The 15,859-nt window shown below is 44.0% G+C and overlaps 1 protein-coding gene across 1 annotated transcript; it reads right to left on the minus strand.

Moving 5' to 3' along the window:
* Nucleotides 1-8,594: 8,594 nt before the first annotated feature.
* Nucleotides 8,595-13,732, minus strand: LOC147420164 (uncharacterized). The gene is made up of 3 exons (XM_086504982.1): nt 12,266-13,732; nt 12,023-12,172; nt 8,595-8,992 (listed from the first exon to the last, which is right to left on the minus strand). The coding sequence occupies exons 1-3, from the start codon at nt 13,546-13,548 to the stop codon at nt 8,695-8,697; spliced, it is 1,731 nt and encodes a 576-aa protein (XP_086361108.1). The 5' UTR covers nt 13,549-13,732; the 3' UTR covers nt 8,595-8,694.
* Nucleotides 13,733-15,859: the final 2,127 nt, after the last annotated feature.

Below are 15,859 nucleotides of genomic sequence, written 5' to 3' on the forward strand. Positions count from 1 at the left end.
TATAAAGTGAAACCACTTTCTGCAGCTTTGAAGCCCAGCTTACTGCTGTGCCTCCAACCGTGAACACATAGCCAGTAGTTCTCCTTCGAGTATCTTTGTCACCTGCCATATCTGCATCAGCATACCCTTCTAGAAAAATATCAGTTCCTCCAAAATACAAAGCATTTGTTGTTGTCCCTTTTAGATACCTAAGTATCCACTTCACAGCTTGCCAATGCTCTTTACTTGGGTTGTCCATGAACCTACTCACAACTCCCACTACATGTGCAATGTCTGGCCTTGTCCAGACCATAGCATACATTAGAGAACCTACCGCTGCAGCATATGGAACTTTAGACATATAGGCTATCTCCTCTTGTGTCTTTGGACACATATCCTTCGTTAGTTTAAAATGACCAGCCAAAGGTGTAGAAACTGGTTTTGCATTTTGCATTGCAAACCTTTCTAGTACCTTCATGATGTAATCTTCTTGAGATAGCTTTATTGTCTTCTTCGTCCTGTCCCTTGATATTTTCATACCAAGTATCCTCTTTGCAGCACCTAAATCTTTCATTGAAAAAGATTTGGACAGCTCCTCTTTTAGGTCTTTGATGTCCTGCATGTTAGCACTTGCAATCAACATGTCATCAACATACAGCATTAGGATGATGAATTTCCCATCTCCCAAATTCTTCGTGTAGACGCAGTGATCCGAGTTGCATCTTATGAATCCATGATCCAACATCCATCGATCAAACTTCAAGTACCATTGTCTTGATGCTTGCTTTAAACCATACAAGCTCTTCTTTAATCTGCAAACCATTTTCTCCTTACCTTTTACTTCATACCCCTTTGGTTGAAGCATGTAGATTTCCTCCTCTAAGTCACCGTGAGGGAATGCCGTATTTACATCCATTTGCTCGATATTTAGATCATGAGCAGCCACAAGGCTTAAGACAAGCCTAATTGAGTTCATTTTTACAACAGGAGAAAATATTTCATTGAAGTCAATACCTTTCTTTTGAGAAAAACCTTTTACCACAAGCCTAGACTTGTACCTTTTCTTCCCACCTTCTTCTTCCTTTAGCTTGTACACCCATTTGTTTTGAAGTGCCCACTTACCTTTAGGCAACTCAACCAACTCCCATGTTTGGTTGCGATGTAGTGAGTCCATCTCCACTTGCATGCTCTTCGTCCATTCTTCTTTGGATTCATGTTGCATAGCTTCTTCATATGATTCCGGCTCTCCAGAATCTGAGATCAAGAGATGGTTGAAGGAAGGAACAAACCTTTCTGGAGGTCTACTTGCTCTTTTAGATCTTCGGGGAATAGGTTGAGGCTCCTCATTTGGTTGACGTTGTTGCACATTGTCACCATTTGCAGTCCTTGAGTCTTCACTGTCCTCAAGCTCCATGTACTCATCACCTGTTTCTTTTGTTTGTTTTCTTTCCAAGTAATCTTTGTACATATTTTGTTCGTTAAAAATTACATCCCTAATCCCTAAGATTTTACCATCTTCAGGATTCCATAGGCGATACCCAAAGTCTCCTTCTCCATAGCCAATGAAGAAACACTTTTTGGACTTTGCATCTAACTTTGATCTTAGGCTTCTATCTATGTGCATGAAAGCCTCACACCCAAACACTTTGAGAAATGCATAATTCACCGGTTTACCTGTCCATGCCTCTTCTGGAACTCCCCCATCCAATGCCGTTGAAGGTGACTGATTGATTAAGTACACAGACATACTTACAGCTTCCGCCCAAAGCTCAAGCGGTAGGCCTGCATGTAGCCGCATGCTTTGTGCTCGTTCCATGATTGTCCTGTTCATCCTTTCCGAAATCCCATTTTGTTGAGGTGTCCTTGGGGTTGTCCTTTGCCTCCGAATGCCATTGCTAGCACAAAAGCTTTCAAAAGCTTGGCTGCAATATTTGCCTCCATTGTCGGATCTGAGGCATTTAACCTTGGTACCTGTTTCATTCTCCACAAAGGCTTTCCACCTTTGAAATATGAAAAATATATCGGATTTATTCTTCATGACATAAACCCATGTTTTTCTAGTCGCATCGTCTATGAATATTACATAGTACAATGAGCCACCAAGTGATGGTGTACTTGCAGGATCCCAAACATCAGAATGAACCAACTCAAGTTTTTTATTTTTTCTTTCATTTCCTGATTTTTGAAATTTTACCCTCTTTTGTTTACCATAAACACAATCTTCACAGAACTCTAAGTCTTCAAACCTGGTAGAAGCTTCTTTGTTTGAAGGATTTGCATTCCTTTGGCACTCATATGTCCAAGTCAGTAGTGCCACACCGCACTGTCAACTTCTGTAGTTGCTGCAGAAGCTGAAGGTTGCGTGCTAACAGTACACAAGTAAAGTGTACCGACTTTTTCTCCCTTGGCAACCACCAAAGATCCCTTTGAGATCTTCCACCGTTTGTTTCCGAATGCAATGTTGTGACCTTCATCGTCCAATTGTCCTGTAGAGATCAAATTTTTGCGAAGAGAAGGAACATGCCTAACATCTTTAAGCTTCCATTCATTTCCGTTAGCAGTTTTGACGGAAACTGTACCTTTGCCGACAATCTCACAAGCTTCATCATCTCCCAAGTATACATACCCAAAATTACCTTTGGTGTAGTCTTGGAAATGTTGCTTGTGTGGTGTCGCATGGAATGAAGCCCCGGAATCTACTATCCAGGAATTAGACACATTGTCTAATGAGAGAATTAGAGCATCTTGCTCTACTTTACCTGCCCCATTGGCCTCCGATGTTGGCTTGTTGTCTTGAGACTTTGTCTCCTTCTTCTTCTTGGACCAGCAATCCTTCTTGACGTGGCCCTTCTTGCCGCAGTTCCAACATTCAAGAACTGACTTTGTGCGTGACTTGCTCCGCCTTGAGCGATCACGACCCTTTTGGTTTTTGAACCTCTCCTTAGGCCTTCCTCTTGTTTCCACTGATAGTGCAGCACTTGATGATTCTCCTGTGCTTCTCCTTCGCATTTCCTCGCTTAGGAGAACACCCACAACATCATCAAACTTAAGAGTATTTGTGCCACAGATAGAATTACTTACAGCCATCACAAGGCTGTCCCAACTATCCGGTAGAGATGATAGTATAAGGAGAGCTCGCACTTCGTCATCGAAATTGATTTTCACTGATCGAAGTTGACTTATGTTTGTGTTAAAGTCATTTAGGTGTTCTACAACTGAACCATTCTCTGCCATCTTTAGATTGAACAAGCGCTTCATAAGAAATACCTTATTGGATGCCGATGGTTTCTCGTAGAAGTCGTCAAATGACTTCATCAAGTCCTCCGTGGTCTTCATCTCCGAAACATTGAAGGCCACTGTTGACGCCAAGCTTAACCGGATTATTCCTAGTGCCTTTCGATCAAGGACAATCCATGCTTCATCTGCCATTGTTGCGGGCTTCTTCGCAAGACCGCCTAGTGGCAAATAGAGGTCCTTCTGGTAGAGATAGTCTTCAATCTGCATCTTCCAATGTTGGTAGTTTTTGCCGTTGAACTTCTCAATCTTGAGCTTCCCTTCCTCCGCCATAACTCCCACTCAATTCAAGGATTCCTTTCCTTGAGATAATTTAGCTACGAGCAAACCTTGCTCTAATACCAGTTGTTAGGAAATAAGACGTAGCTAAATAGATAATTGAGTAGATTACTTAATGGAGAGAGACAAATTTATATACACGAGATTATAGAGTAGAGAGAGAGAGATCGAGAGTACACACGATATACGTGGTTCACCCAATGTGGGCTACGTCCACGGGAAAGCAGCCACTCAATGGCTTTAGCACTTCAAAAGAAGAAGTAGTTTACAAAGGGATTAAACCCTTGATAGAGCTCCCGCCTTGCTTCACTCTCACCACCTCACACTCACCTTGTTGCATCAACTTCACACTATGAAATGTGTGTAGAAATGGCCTCCTTTTATAGGCCAAAAGGGCTGCCCTCTCTTATGAGAGACAGCCATGTGTAGCCGCCCTTGTGCGAATAAGTCCAAATCGGACCCTCCAATCCGCCCATGTGTGGCCGCCCTTGAGAAGACAAGTCCGCTTTTGAATTCGGCCACCGGCCACCGGCCATTGACTTCCGACCACCGGCCACCGGCCATTGACTTCCGACCACCGGCCATCGGCCATTGACTACCGGCCAACCGACCGGTTGTTTTCCGACCACTTTTCGGCCGCCGTCCGGCCATAATATTCCGACGAAAAAAAAAAGTCTCGGGGGCCTCCGCCCCCGAGGCATTTAAAGTTGCCCCTGATTCTTGTCCGTGAAAATTTTGGTTTCCGGTGAGTGAATTTCCTTCACGCACGATGGTTTCTTCTCATAATGGGAGCCTTACAAATGTGTGCTTTTACCACAGAAAATTACAAGGGTAAATCAGGCTCCATACTTAACATATATATATATATATATATATATATATATATATATATATATATATATATATATATATATATATATATATTTATTGTCGTGCACCGGCAATTGATTCTTAACAACCCCCCCCTTCTCTCTCTCTCTCTCTCTCTCTCTCTCTCTCTCTCTCTCAAGGTTCCTTGTCATCTGACCATCATACACATGATTTTTTCTCCATTGCCATTGAATTGTTCTCCCAAGCTCCGAACTTGTCTTTACACTTTTCCTCTGATTTAAGATGGTTGCTCGCATGGTCGCACGTAGCGTCACTTCCGAGCTCCCATTAAAGAATCACTCTGCCTTTGTGCAGGAGCAAGTGGTCACTCCTCAAGATTTCAACTCCGAAAAAAGCCCAAGATTACTTGACCATTATGGAGGTTGTCCATGCTATGTCGAACTCTAGCAAGGGTCAACTTGAAAGAGCAATAGCTAAGCAACAACAAGGTGGTGAGGAGAGAGCAATTTCCAATCGGGGACGATTGGTGAGCTTTGTTCCAAGTCTCTTCTATGGAAGCTAAATCATTAAGGTTTCTTTTTAATCATTCAAAACTCCTCTAACTAGAGTTGAGGGTGCCACAACTTTTGAAACTTGTATCTCACTATAAGTGATAGTCATACAACTTCAGCAACAAAGACCATTGATGTCATACAAGAGACAAAATGTGATTGTGGGAAGTTTTATGATGTACCTATACATTAACAATGATAGGTCTAGAATTTAGAGTTAGTTTTACAAGATTTAAGATACAAGATGAACAAGACAATTGCCATACTTAAATATTGCATCTTCTTCTTGTAGAGAATGTAAACGAGAATGTAAACTTAAGCTAGCATGTGCTCCCTTTAAGCTCTAAAAATATTTTAGGAGATGTTTGCATTCCAGCCTTTGAAGGTCAATGAAGTTGAAGGTGCATTGGGGGCTTCTATCACACGTTGTGTTTGGAAAGCATTTACAGTGAACTAATTCTTTGGGTGTACCACCTCAATAATAATTACTACCTCTAATTATTTGCATGCCTCGCCCTCCCTCCCTCCCCTCCCCCCCCCCCCCCCCCCCCCTCTTGTGTGTGTGTGTGTGTGTGTGTGTGTGCTCGAAGTAGTTGCTCGCTCGAAAATAGTCGTTGGCCTTATGATAAGACTTTGTTTTGATGGTTTCCCCTTTGATGGTTTATGGCTCGTGACTGACAACTTTCCTTGCTTGATGTTATCAATCTCACATAGAATACCTTCATCCCTCATGTTATCTAAATATCCCAGCTTAAAGGCTTTGATGAGCTTTTTGTATGATCTCCATTGACAAGTTGGGTAATGGTAGTACCATTTTCAAGCTGCTTTCTTCAATGTTTGGGAAAAATACTCTCCCCATTCATCTTCATCAGTTTCTTTCAAATCTGTATATTGCTCAAAAGCTTGTATGTGTACATCACGGTCATTCTTTTTCCCACCTTTGAATACTGGAAAAGGAATTTTTAGGTTGTTGGAATGTTCATTGCTTTTACTGACTCTGGTTCTGTGTGTTGGCTTCCTGTATCGTGACTTCTTCTTGTTAGGCTCATCAGTATCAACCTCACAATTCTCTGTCTCTGTCTGTGAGATTGTCTCTTCTCTTGTCTTCTTCGCGGCCTTATGTGATGGCGATGAGTTCTTAAACTCCCGTCACTCTCATCAGTATGTTTTTGACTTTTATGAGACCCATGAGACCTACTTCTCCTTTCAACCCTTTCAGCTCTCCGACGCCTGGAATGCTATGAATCCTGTGATTCCTGAGGAATGCCCCCCCCCCCCCCCACCACCGCCACCGAATCCTGTGATTCCTCAATAGTGCCCCCTCTCCCCCAACCCCCCGGAGCGACATTAGTTTCATTCCCAGGGTAGTGATCAGTGTCAAAGCTTAATTTGGTCTCCTCTAGAATTGGACTAACTTTGTTGGGGTTCTCCCTGAATCGAGTGGCTGGTTGTCGGCCTCTTGTGCTCCTTCTGGTTGCCATTATTGACATACAGTAATTCTAAAACCTAGCTGGGAGATAGTTTGTATGCCCTAGAGCAATTGAGCTCAAACCACCGTGATCGCCAAAATGGAATAAGTTGGATGTGTTCCAACAACTATTCCAAGTTGGTACTTAGAGTTAGAGATGTTAGCTTCAGAGAATCCAGATAGCACTTCAGAGTACTAGAAGACAGAAATGGAAAATGAAATTATGACACACTATGACCGGAACTGGAAATGGAATTATATTCAGAATAGTCAAAGTACAACTGGTGAGTATTAAGTATGCTAATAAATGGCTTTGGGATTAAAGAGAGAGAGAGAGAGAGAGAGAGAGAGAGAGAGAGAGCGAGCAACAATACAAGATGATTACAAAAGTCCTAAAAAATGAATAGTGGATCCTATTTATAGGCTCTGAGACTGGTGTCTGATTAAGTGTGCACTGTCGGTTACTGTGGTAACTTGCTAGTTATTACCTTTGGAAGCTTCTAATATTTGTCAGTCTTGCTAGAGGTGGTTTCCGCCTGTGTGTGTGTGTGTGTGTGTGTGTGTGTGTGTGTGTGTGAGAGAGAGAGAGAGAGAGAGAGAGAGAGAGAGAGAGAGAGAGAGAGAGAGAGAGAGGACACCTCTAAAAATGTATGTATACCATGAGAGTTCAAAAGGAGAGGTATATAATGTAGCAATTTTTAATGAAATTTCAATCGGATTGTATGCTATTGCGTCTCGAAAAATCAGTCACAAGTTTTCCAAGACAAGGGATTACTTTAGTGCATGATACATGTATACAAAGTTTGGATACATGTTGTGTGATACTTTGTGGATAACTTCTTAGAAGTGAACCTGCAGAGACTCAAACAAGTGAGAGACTCAAACAAGTGCGCTATGTCAGAAAGGAAGAAAAGAGATGTTGTAGTGATATGTATATTTGTTCCTTAAGTTGGTATAAACATGCTTCTCTCACATGATTTACTTCATGAGAATATTGAGAACATGGTTGACTAGTTATTGTATACAAAGATGGGTGCAAGCTGACTAGAAGCACTCAATGGATGGGCCTCCCCCTTTAATATTGCAATGAAATATCTTGTAGTAAAAGTGATTGGAATTTTGATTCATTAACCCTAGAGTGTCTTAGCTTACAACACTTTCGTTTAACAAATATAAGAATCGAAGAAAAAAAGCTTCATAATAGTAATGAAAATTAATATTAATAAAAAAAATTATAGCCCTGGCCTCCTATTGGCTTCAAAAAAATATGTTTGCTATCTATATAGTGCAAGGACACACTCTAAAGAGAAGAAAGCGCTAAAGAAAAAAATAAGCAAAAGAAAAACACATGTATCAGTGTGTGTTTGGCCATCTCTTTATATATGGGCACAAAAAGTCTTTTGACTTTTCATTTTCATGGGTCTTTTCTTTTTCTTTTTTTTTTAAATTAGCAAATTCACACTTCGTGAGTGAATTGTATTAAGCATATCATAAAATTACAAAACCAACCTCAAGCTCAGATCGAACTTTGAGGTGCTTAAGACTACAAGTAGTACGCTTACCGCCTCTTATCGAGGCCTAATACCAAAGTATGTGATCAAAAGTTCTAAGCTTTACTTATAATAGCCTATTGATTTCATGGTATAGGCCCTAGACCAATCATCCGAGTTTAGGTCTTTTCATTTCCTAAACTCACCCTTTACTTATGCACTTAAGATGTTTTGAAAGGATTTTCATTTTTTGGAGATTGGGGAGACCTAACAAAATAGAGTTTAAAGAAGAACAAAATTGGAATTTTGCTCAAGAAAAGCCTTGAAGCGAAATTCTGTGTATAGGAGATTGACTATGTAAAACCACTCCAATTAGAAGCCTCGATATAGTGACATGTAGAATAAGGGATAAATGAAGGATTAGGGCATTCCAAACTTTTGTTTGTTTGTTTGTTTTTTTTGGCAAAACTCACAAACCCAGAGTGGATTATATCATCAAATCCAAAAATTACAGATTCTTGTGATGAGCATGACAACAAACTTTTTTTCTAACACCGCCTAAAAAGAGCGCACACTTAAAACACCCCAATTTCTAGGCCAAAAGTTGAAGAAGTTGCCGGTCTTTACATAAACTTGTAAAATTTAACCCCTTTAAGATTTTGCAATTTTAGCCGGTTCAAAATACACTAAACCCATGGTACAAGTTACAACAATAATGTAGATGGCATTATCAGATGTGATACACTTGTGTTGAGAAAATGTACAACGTATGTATGTGTGTGTTTTAGCCGGGGGGATGGGGTTATAACGTGGAAGTAGAGGAGGTATGGGAAAGGGGGGAGAGCGAGGCGGAGAGGGGGTAGCTCGTGTTGTTATTGTCGTCGGTGGAGGAGATGGTTGGTAGAGGGGGAAGGGGGCTACCCTGGCACGTGGGAGCGGCAGGAACGCACGTGTGGAGTAGAGAAGGCGTGGGAAGCGCGTTGGGGCGGTGGTGCAGGTGGATACCCTCGTAGCTCACCAGCAGAAGCCCTGCATCCTCTCGACTCCTCTCCACTTGCTTCTTCACGCCGCACGCTCCGCTGCTGCACCGGTAGTAGCTCCTGCATGCAATGATCAAACTATATAAACATCACTCTCTCTCTCTCTCTCTCTCTCTCCCTCTCCTCTCCTCTGAGATTTTTCTTCTGACGTTAAATTTTATCCTCTCCTACCCGCTCACACACACAAGCTCCCGATTTGAAATTTAATCGTGGTGCGGCTCGAACCTGGGTCCCCCCCCCCCCCCCCTCTCTCTCTCTCTCTCTCTCTCTCTCTCTCTCTCTAGATTGACTAGTGAAAGCGATCCACATTTGTTGGCAAAATGACACATCAGAAGTCAACAAGTCTAATATACCATCCACAATAAAGACAAGGATTTTTCCTAGTATATCGTATAATTATCGCGCACGCACACACACACAATTATTTGACAGAAAGCAACAACGAACATTTGACCCTTTTAGGTAGCCGTAAGCAATCAATCCCGTTTTTGATATCACAAGCTTTAATAGAGAAGGAAATTTGATAGGAAACTCCAATGTTTTGATGGAATGGTCGCCCTACCAAATCGAGAGAGAGAGAGACCCTAAGCCCCTAAATGACGTGGTGTGATTTGGGGAAACCCTATGAACTAGCTTAGGTGTTGCTCACACGGGAACCTTGGTCGTCCAATCAAGTTGGTGAACTAGGGGCCAACTAACTCTATTAGATAGGGAGGGCATATGCATCATGGATCCAGACAATTAATGAGCACTCTTCAATTGGGACCAAGTGACATATTGCACAAATGCAATAAGGTCACTTGGCCATTGCAGCACCCACTATCAAAAGTTGCAATTGACTTCATCATAAAGAAAGGAAGAGAACGGAAGCCAATTTGATGACTGTTTGAGCTTCCACGAGAGTGCACATGGAGGGAATGGTGCAAACGCAATCCATATCAAAGGATGCGCGTGGATCAGAGCGCTCAATGTCCCGAATGTGGTGGAGGGGGGGACTTCACCATGTTGGGGGCGATGGGAAGCTGTTGAAGAAGAAGACAAATTCGCCCTCCTCCTTTTCTACCAAACGCAAGCACAAAGGGATGCATGCTCCCACCCCCCTAAAACCACAAAAATGACATTGTGCACACTAAGAAAATCAATCAAGTTGGTGAACTAGGGTGGCTAGTTGATCCCTAGTTTCCCCTTGGTCCCCCTAAGTTTACCAATTTGACCCAATGGGGGCCACATTGCCCTTCATGCACCACAAGTAATCCCCACCATAGTTCCCCTAAGAGCAAACCCCATGCAAGATAGTGCTCAAGACCCACCTTAATCGCTAGCTATGACATTCATTTGTAACCGATGGACATCTCTCCCGATCAAATATGTTTTATGATGACTTCAAAATAAATAAATTCACTACCTACATAGTGGAAGAAAACTCTAGCTACATAATGGAGAAACTCTAAAGAAGAAGAAAAGCACAAATGTACCAATGCACACTCGACCAGCTCTTTAAATGAACATGAAAACTTTTCATTTCCTAAACTCTCCCTTCACTTATGCATTCGAGATGTTTGGAAAGGATTTTTATTTTTCCAAGATTGGGGGTTCTTGCTCGATCGATGAGAAAATTATTTATATTTCACAGCTAAACTAGAGAGGGAGAAGGCTTGGCCAAAACACTTTTCCTAACCTAAGAGAAGAAGAGCACCATTAAAACTCTTCTAGTTTCTAGGTCAAAATTTGAAGCTTTTACTAATAATATTTACACTAAAAGTTGTAAAATCTTCGAGACAAGCTCGGAAGCTAGCAAGGATTTGGCAATTTTAGTCGGTTAAAATCCAACAAACCCTTTTTTTTTTTTTTACATTGGTGATTGAACAGGGATGTGGCGAAGTGAAGAAAAAAACAAAAGTATAAAAACGAATAGCTAATACTGAGAATTCCCATTGGCCATGTATGAGACAAAAGCCGCCAAAACTAGATAGAGAAAATAAAGGCAAAAAAATAGAGAATATAAGTCTTATTAGCGGTAAAGGCAAGGGGCTTTAGACGTGTGCGCTATGGTTCAACCCCCTAAATGCATTCTAGGATTGACGGAAAAAAAAGACTAAAAGAAATAGCTCTTGAGCTGGTAGAGGAGCCAGTTTAGAGGCACCTAACTCAACCATCTACTACACCATTTTGATTGTGAAGAGGCGCAAATGGAAGCTATGCATAGCACCTCGGTCCAGCAAGAATCTGATCGCGAGCGCGATCGGCAGTCCAATGACGAAGTACGAGGCGACGTTCGAAATTGTGTGTGAAAAAAATGGACACAAGTTTCAATAGTGCCAAGGGGGGATTTAGAGTCATCGCGCCAACAAGGTTCAAACAACAGATCAAAAGGTGAGGATGCTTCCACGACTCAGCTAACCATACAGGCACTCGTCGTCGCATGCCTCAAAATTGGAACCAAGAAGCGTTTTTTGAAGGGGGTAGACTCGTCTCTGTACAAGGAAGCGTCTTTTTACTGCCTCTACCACAAGAAGATTTAGAAATTTTCTCATGTAGGAAAACGGACTCTTTTCCAGTGTTTCTCATACAATGAATAACATCATGAGCTTTTGTGAGGGAGGCACCGCATACCTAGCTACATACGATTGGGGGCAGTGGACCCCTGGCCCGTTTCTAGTGTTTCTCATACAATGAATAACATCATGAGCTTCTGCTCGAGAGGCAACACATACCTAGCTAGGTACGATTGGGGGCAGGGGACCCCCGCCCCGCCCCCCCCCCCCCCCCCCCCCCCCCCCCCCACCGGGCCGGCGGTCCCCTGCCCCCAATCGTACCTAGCTAGGTATGCGGTGCCTCCCTCACAGAAGCTCGTGATGTTGAGGTAAGTCACAAGGTGGGAATTATTGTGAGAATTTGTCCAAAACTTCTTGTTATACCCTAAACGGGTCCACTATGGTTCAACCCCCCTAAATGCATTCTAGGATTGCGGATGCGGGTTCAACCCCCCCTAAATGCAATCTAGGATTGCTGAAAAAAAAAAGACTAAAAAAGAAATAGCTCTAAACATGTGGAGCTGTGGCGGTTTCTCTTTTAGAGAAAGAGTAGTACCTAGGATGCGGGCTGTTCTTGATGCTCTTCTGGCCATACTTTCTCCAACGATAGCCATCATTTACCGCATCGTCCTCGCATCTGAGCTTCACTGTGTATCTGGGCTCCATGTGGCTCATCCTCTTTTGCAACCTTGATCTCCAGCTACAACTGCCAGTAATTTCATGGACCCTTTGATTAAGAATTAATGTAAGCAAAAAGTCCAATAATTATTAGCACGCCCAAAAGATGGTAAGTTCTTACAGTCTATCCTCCCCCTCCTCCTCCTCCACAGCTGTAAAGGACTCTTCCTTGCAAGAATTAGAAGAGCTCGCTGATAAGAAAGAGGAAGTCTCCTGATGAAGGATTTCTTTGAGGCAGGATCCTGCGGTAGCAGCGCCAGGCCGTAGCTGGAAGGGAGACTTTCCAGTAAAGGGAGCGGAGACCAGAGGAGGAGGAGGATAATTGATGGTACTAGAGGAGCTGCTGCATGTCAAGGCCAGGGCTGATTCAATGTCCATAAGGGTAGGGCCGGCCCATGATCGGCTACTCCCGCTTTTCACTGTGGACGCAGATGCAGAGCTGACTGCAGGGCTTATACTCTGTTGTCCACATGACAACTCTGATAAATTCTTCCTTGCCCTTTCATTCCACCACTCTTCAGAAAAGGTTCCCATTTTCGCCCTCTCTTTCACCTGCTCATCCTGCCCCTTTATAAGCATACCCCATGCCTCATTGATCTCAATCCTCGCACCGCGCCTGTCCTCTAACGCCTCTACATAGGACTTGTCCTGCAGTCCTGCATTCGATTCTAATGGCGGAACCTCATCAAAGGGCTTCTGCCAATCAATCAACTCATTCCCTCCACTATACTTACAATGCTCCAACTCATAAGTAAGAGTTGAGCTCTGGATTCTCATTTGTGTGCCTGGAGCTATAGCTAGCTCACCATTCATTGGAACTCCACCACTGTCCTTCACATTCGCTAGCATTGTCGATGCCGGAGTAGGATTGGCACCGTGCAAGAGAAAGTCAAGGACATCATCAAGGTCTCCTGATGTTGCATTACCGCCTGTACATGGCGCTTCTGTGCCGCCGTCGACGCCGCCTATTACTTCGTCATTCCTATGGAAGATGGAGGAGATTGGGTTACTGATGCAGGAGGATGGGACTGAATCATTGCAATTGTGGACTTCCGTAGACTCACAAAGGCGCTTTGGCAGCGGCGAGAATTCATCCAGCTCACAGAGAGCAAGCCTCTTCTTGAGCTGGGAGTGGGGACAATAATAAGAGAAAGGAAGAGGTGAGATGGCTGAGAAGGGGTTGTCAAGCTGAAGAGGATGGGGATAATTATTGATGGAGGAGAGAAGGTGGGTGAAGGAGCAGCTGGTCTCTGCTTGGAGGCAGCTGTAGTAGGAGGAAGAAGGGGAGGAGGTGAGGGGCTCAGCTAGAGAGAGAGAGGAGCCATTAGCTGGGGAAGGGGGAGGTGAGATGGAGTTCTCTGGTTTGCAGCAAGAGCTGGGGCTGGTAACGTAGTGCGTGGGCATTTTGTGGGTGAGCGAGGAGCTCAAGCAGAAGCTGCCATAGCCAAAACAAGAAGTAGCTGAGTCGGCAGGAGCCAACAATATAGAGACAGAAAGAGAGCCCAAAAGAACAGAAGTCAGAAAGAAAGAGAGCGAGGCTGAGTGTGAGAGAGAGAGAGAGAGAGAGAGAGAGAGAGCGAGCGAGCGAGAGAAGGTGTATGTAAAATATCAATAGACCGCTGGACTCTCTGGAGCGTTTTCACGTTCGTTTGTGAAGACGCCTGTCGCGCAAATAAAGTCAACCCACCCCTTGCTCATTTTTGAGTGAAGAAATCTTTGAAAATAGAAAATGCATTCGAAATTCTTAAATTTTCTACTAGTTCAAAAGCGCCCATTGCACTCACATGACACGTTCACACACACACCCACAGCCCATTTTGGTGTATCTACACAAGTTGACCCACACGCATATTGTAGAGAGACAAAGTTCCCATACATCCTCATTTCTCACACGAATCATTATAAGTAATATCAAGGGGAGGGGTCCGGGCCTCGTCACTGTATGGCACGGCTCCGGGTCAGAGGGGATTTAGGGCCCAAATTTGGGGGGCAAGGCGGCTTAATCTTCGCCGTCGGATCCCACGGTGAACTAGGGGTGAACTAGGGGTGGGTGAACTGAGGGTGAACTAACGGTGAATCAGGGGCGGGTAAGCTAGGGGTGGGTGAACTGGGGGTGAACTAGGGGCGCCTAAAGTAGGATATGATCATGTGCCATGCCAACATGGATAGTGACGCGCGCTAGCGTGGTGGTAGGGTATTCGTGTGGCAACCGAGACGTCCCAGGTTCGACCCACACCCCGCAAGGCGAGTGAACTAGGGGTGAACTTGGGGCGCCATTTTTGCCCCGAGTTCACACCCACTTTTTTTTGTCGTAAATCTGTTGTGATTAATTTACAAGTGGGAAACCTCTAAGGGCCGGGTCGCACTCAGTGCTAGCGGGGATAAGCAACGATCAAATCCTCCATCTACTAACATAATATGGCGGAGTACATAACCCTTTACACATGTCTTACTCTGCGAGATGAAGGCGAAACACCAAGTGAGATGAAGGGGAGCGGAAGAGAGAGAGAGAGAGAGAGAGAGAGAGAGAGAGAGAGAGAGAGAGAGAGAGAGAGAGGCCGCCGAAGGTGGCCGGCAGTACTCGTTAATAGAAAGCTTCCTCACTTCTCGTAGACCTGCCAAGCGCCCTACTATCCCCTTCAATTTTGAAGATATTAGGCTATCTTAAGCGATTGATGCAGCGTGAATATCTAAACTTATTCACCAATCAACATTCAACCTTTTTCCCTCATTTCTCTCAGCCCTTCCTACTCTTTGTTGAGTGCGACCACGTTCTTCTTTCTCCCCACTTACCCCTATTAGCCATGGTGCGACTCGGCTCTAAACTCTCTCTCTCTCTCTCTCTCTCTCTCTCACACACACACACACACACACACACACACACACACACACACACACACACACACACACACACCCAACTTGTCCCATTTGCATCGTTTGCAACTTTATACTAGTAGGTCTATTTCTTTCTGGGGAAGGTATCCCAATAATCCCATGATCAAAGCAGCAAAGTAAGATCCATGTAAAAGCAAGCTCCTAGCAAAAGTCCGAGCAAGATAGAGGGCTCCCTTGTAGGCCCTCCATTCTAGAGGGCCCTCTTTTGGAAGATGCCCTGCTACATAACTTTGTGCACCCCATAAAACCCTCATCGCCAAGTGGACGACTCTCTATCGTGCCAGCTAGCAATAGCTTTGTAGCTTTGTAGGCGCTTTTACCTGCTAATAACTAGGTAGAGGCAATCAAAAGGCACTTCTCTGGTATGGGGAGTGGTTGACGTACCCCATCGCGAAGCTACCACCCATAATTTCAGAAGTATGCAGTCGACCATGTGAGTTGCTATGGGACTAGAGTTTGAAACGTCAGCCATCCAAAGGCACCATTGGCGGGCCTATGGTGGAGCCCTCATAATCCCCTAAAACGAGAAGTGGAGAGGAGGGGAGTTCAGCGAAGGACATGATAGCAAGTAGGTTGAATTAGTATGATTTCATTGTCTTGCTCCAAGCGCCACAATCAACCCATAACCATGAGCCACAACCCTCTGCTCTGACAACTAGGGGGAGAGCCCCCATGGCTCTACAGGATGCCCTTTTGAATGGGCTACAATCCATCCTGCATTGGCTGCCTCACAAGGACTAATGGCTTCCATGCACTTCAGAGCAGGGCATTGTAGCTGGTAGCACTGTTCCCCTTATTGCCTCATTCTCATCCTTAGGCC

The sequence above is a fragment of the Adiantum capillus-veneris genome, chromosome 28 (genome assembly GCF_014529385.1).
Source record: "Adiantum capillus-veneris isolate H3 chromosome 28, ASM1452938v2, whole genome shotgun sequence".
In the NCBI taxonomy this organism is placed as follows: Eukaryota; Viridiplantae; Streptophyta; class Polypodiopsida; order Polypodiales; family Pteridaceae; genus Adiantum; species Adiantum capillus-veneris.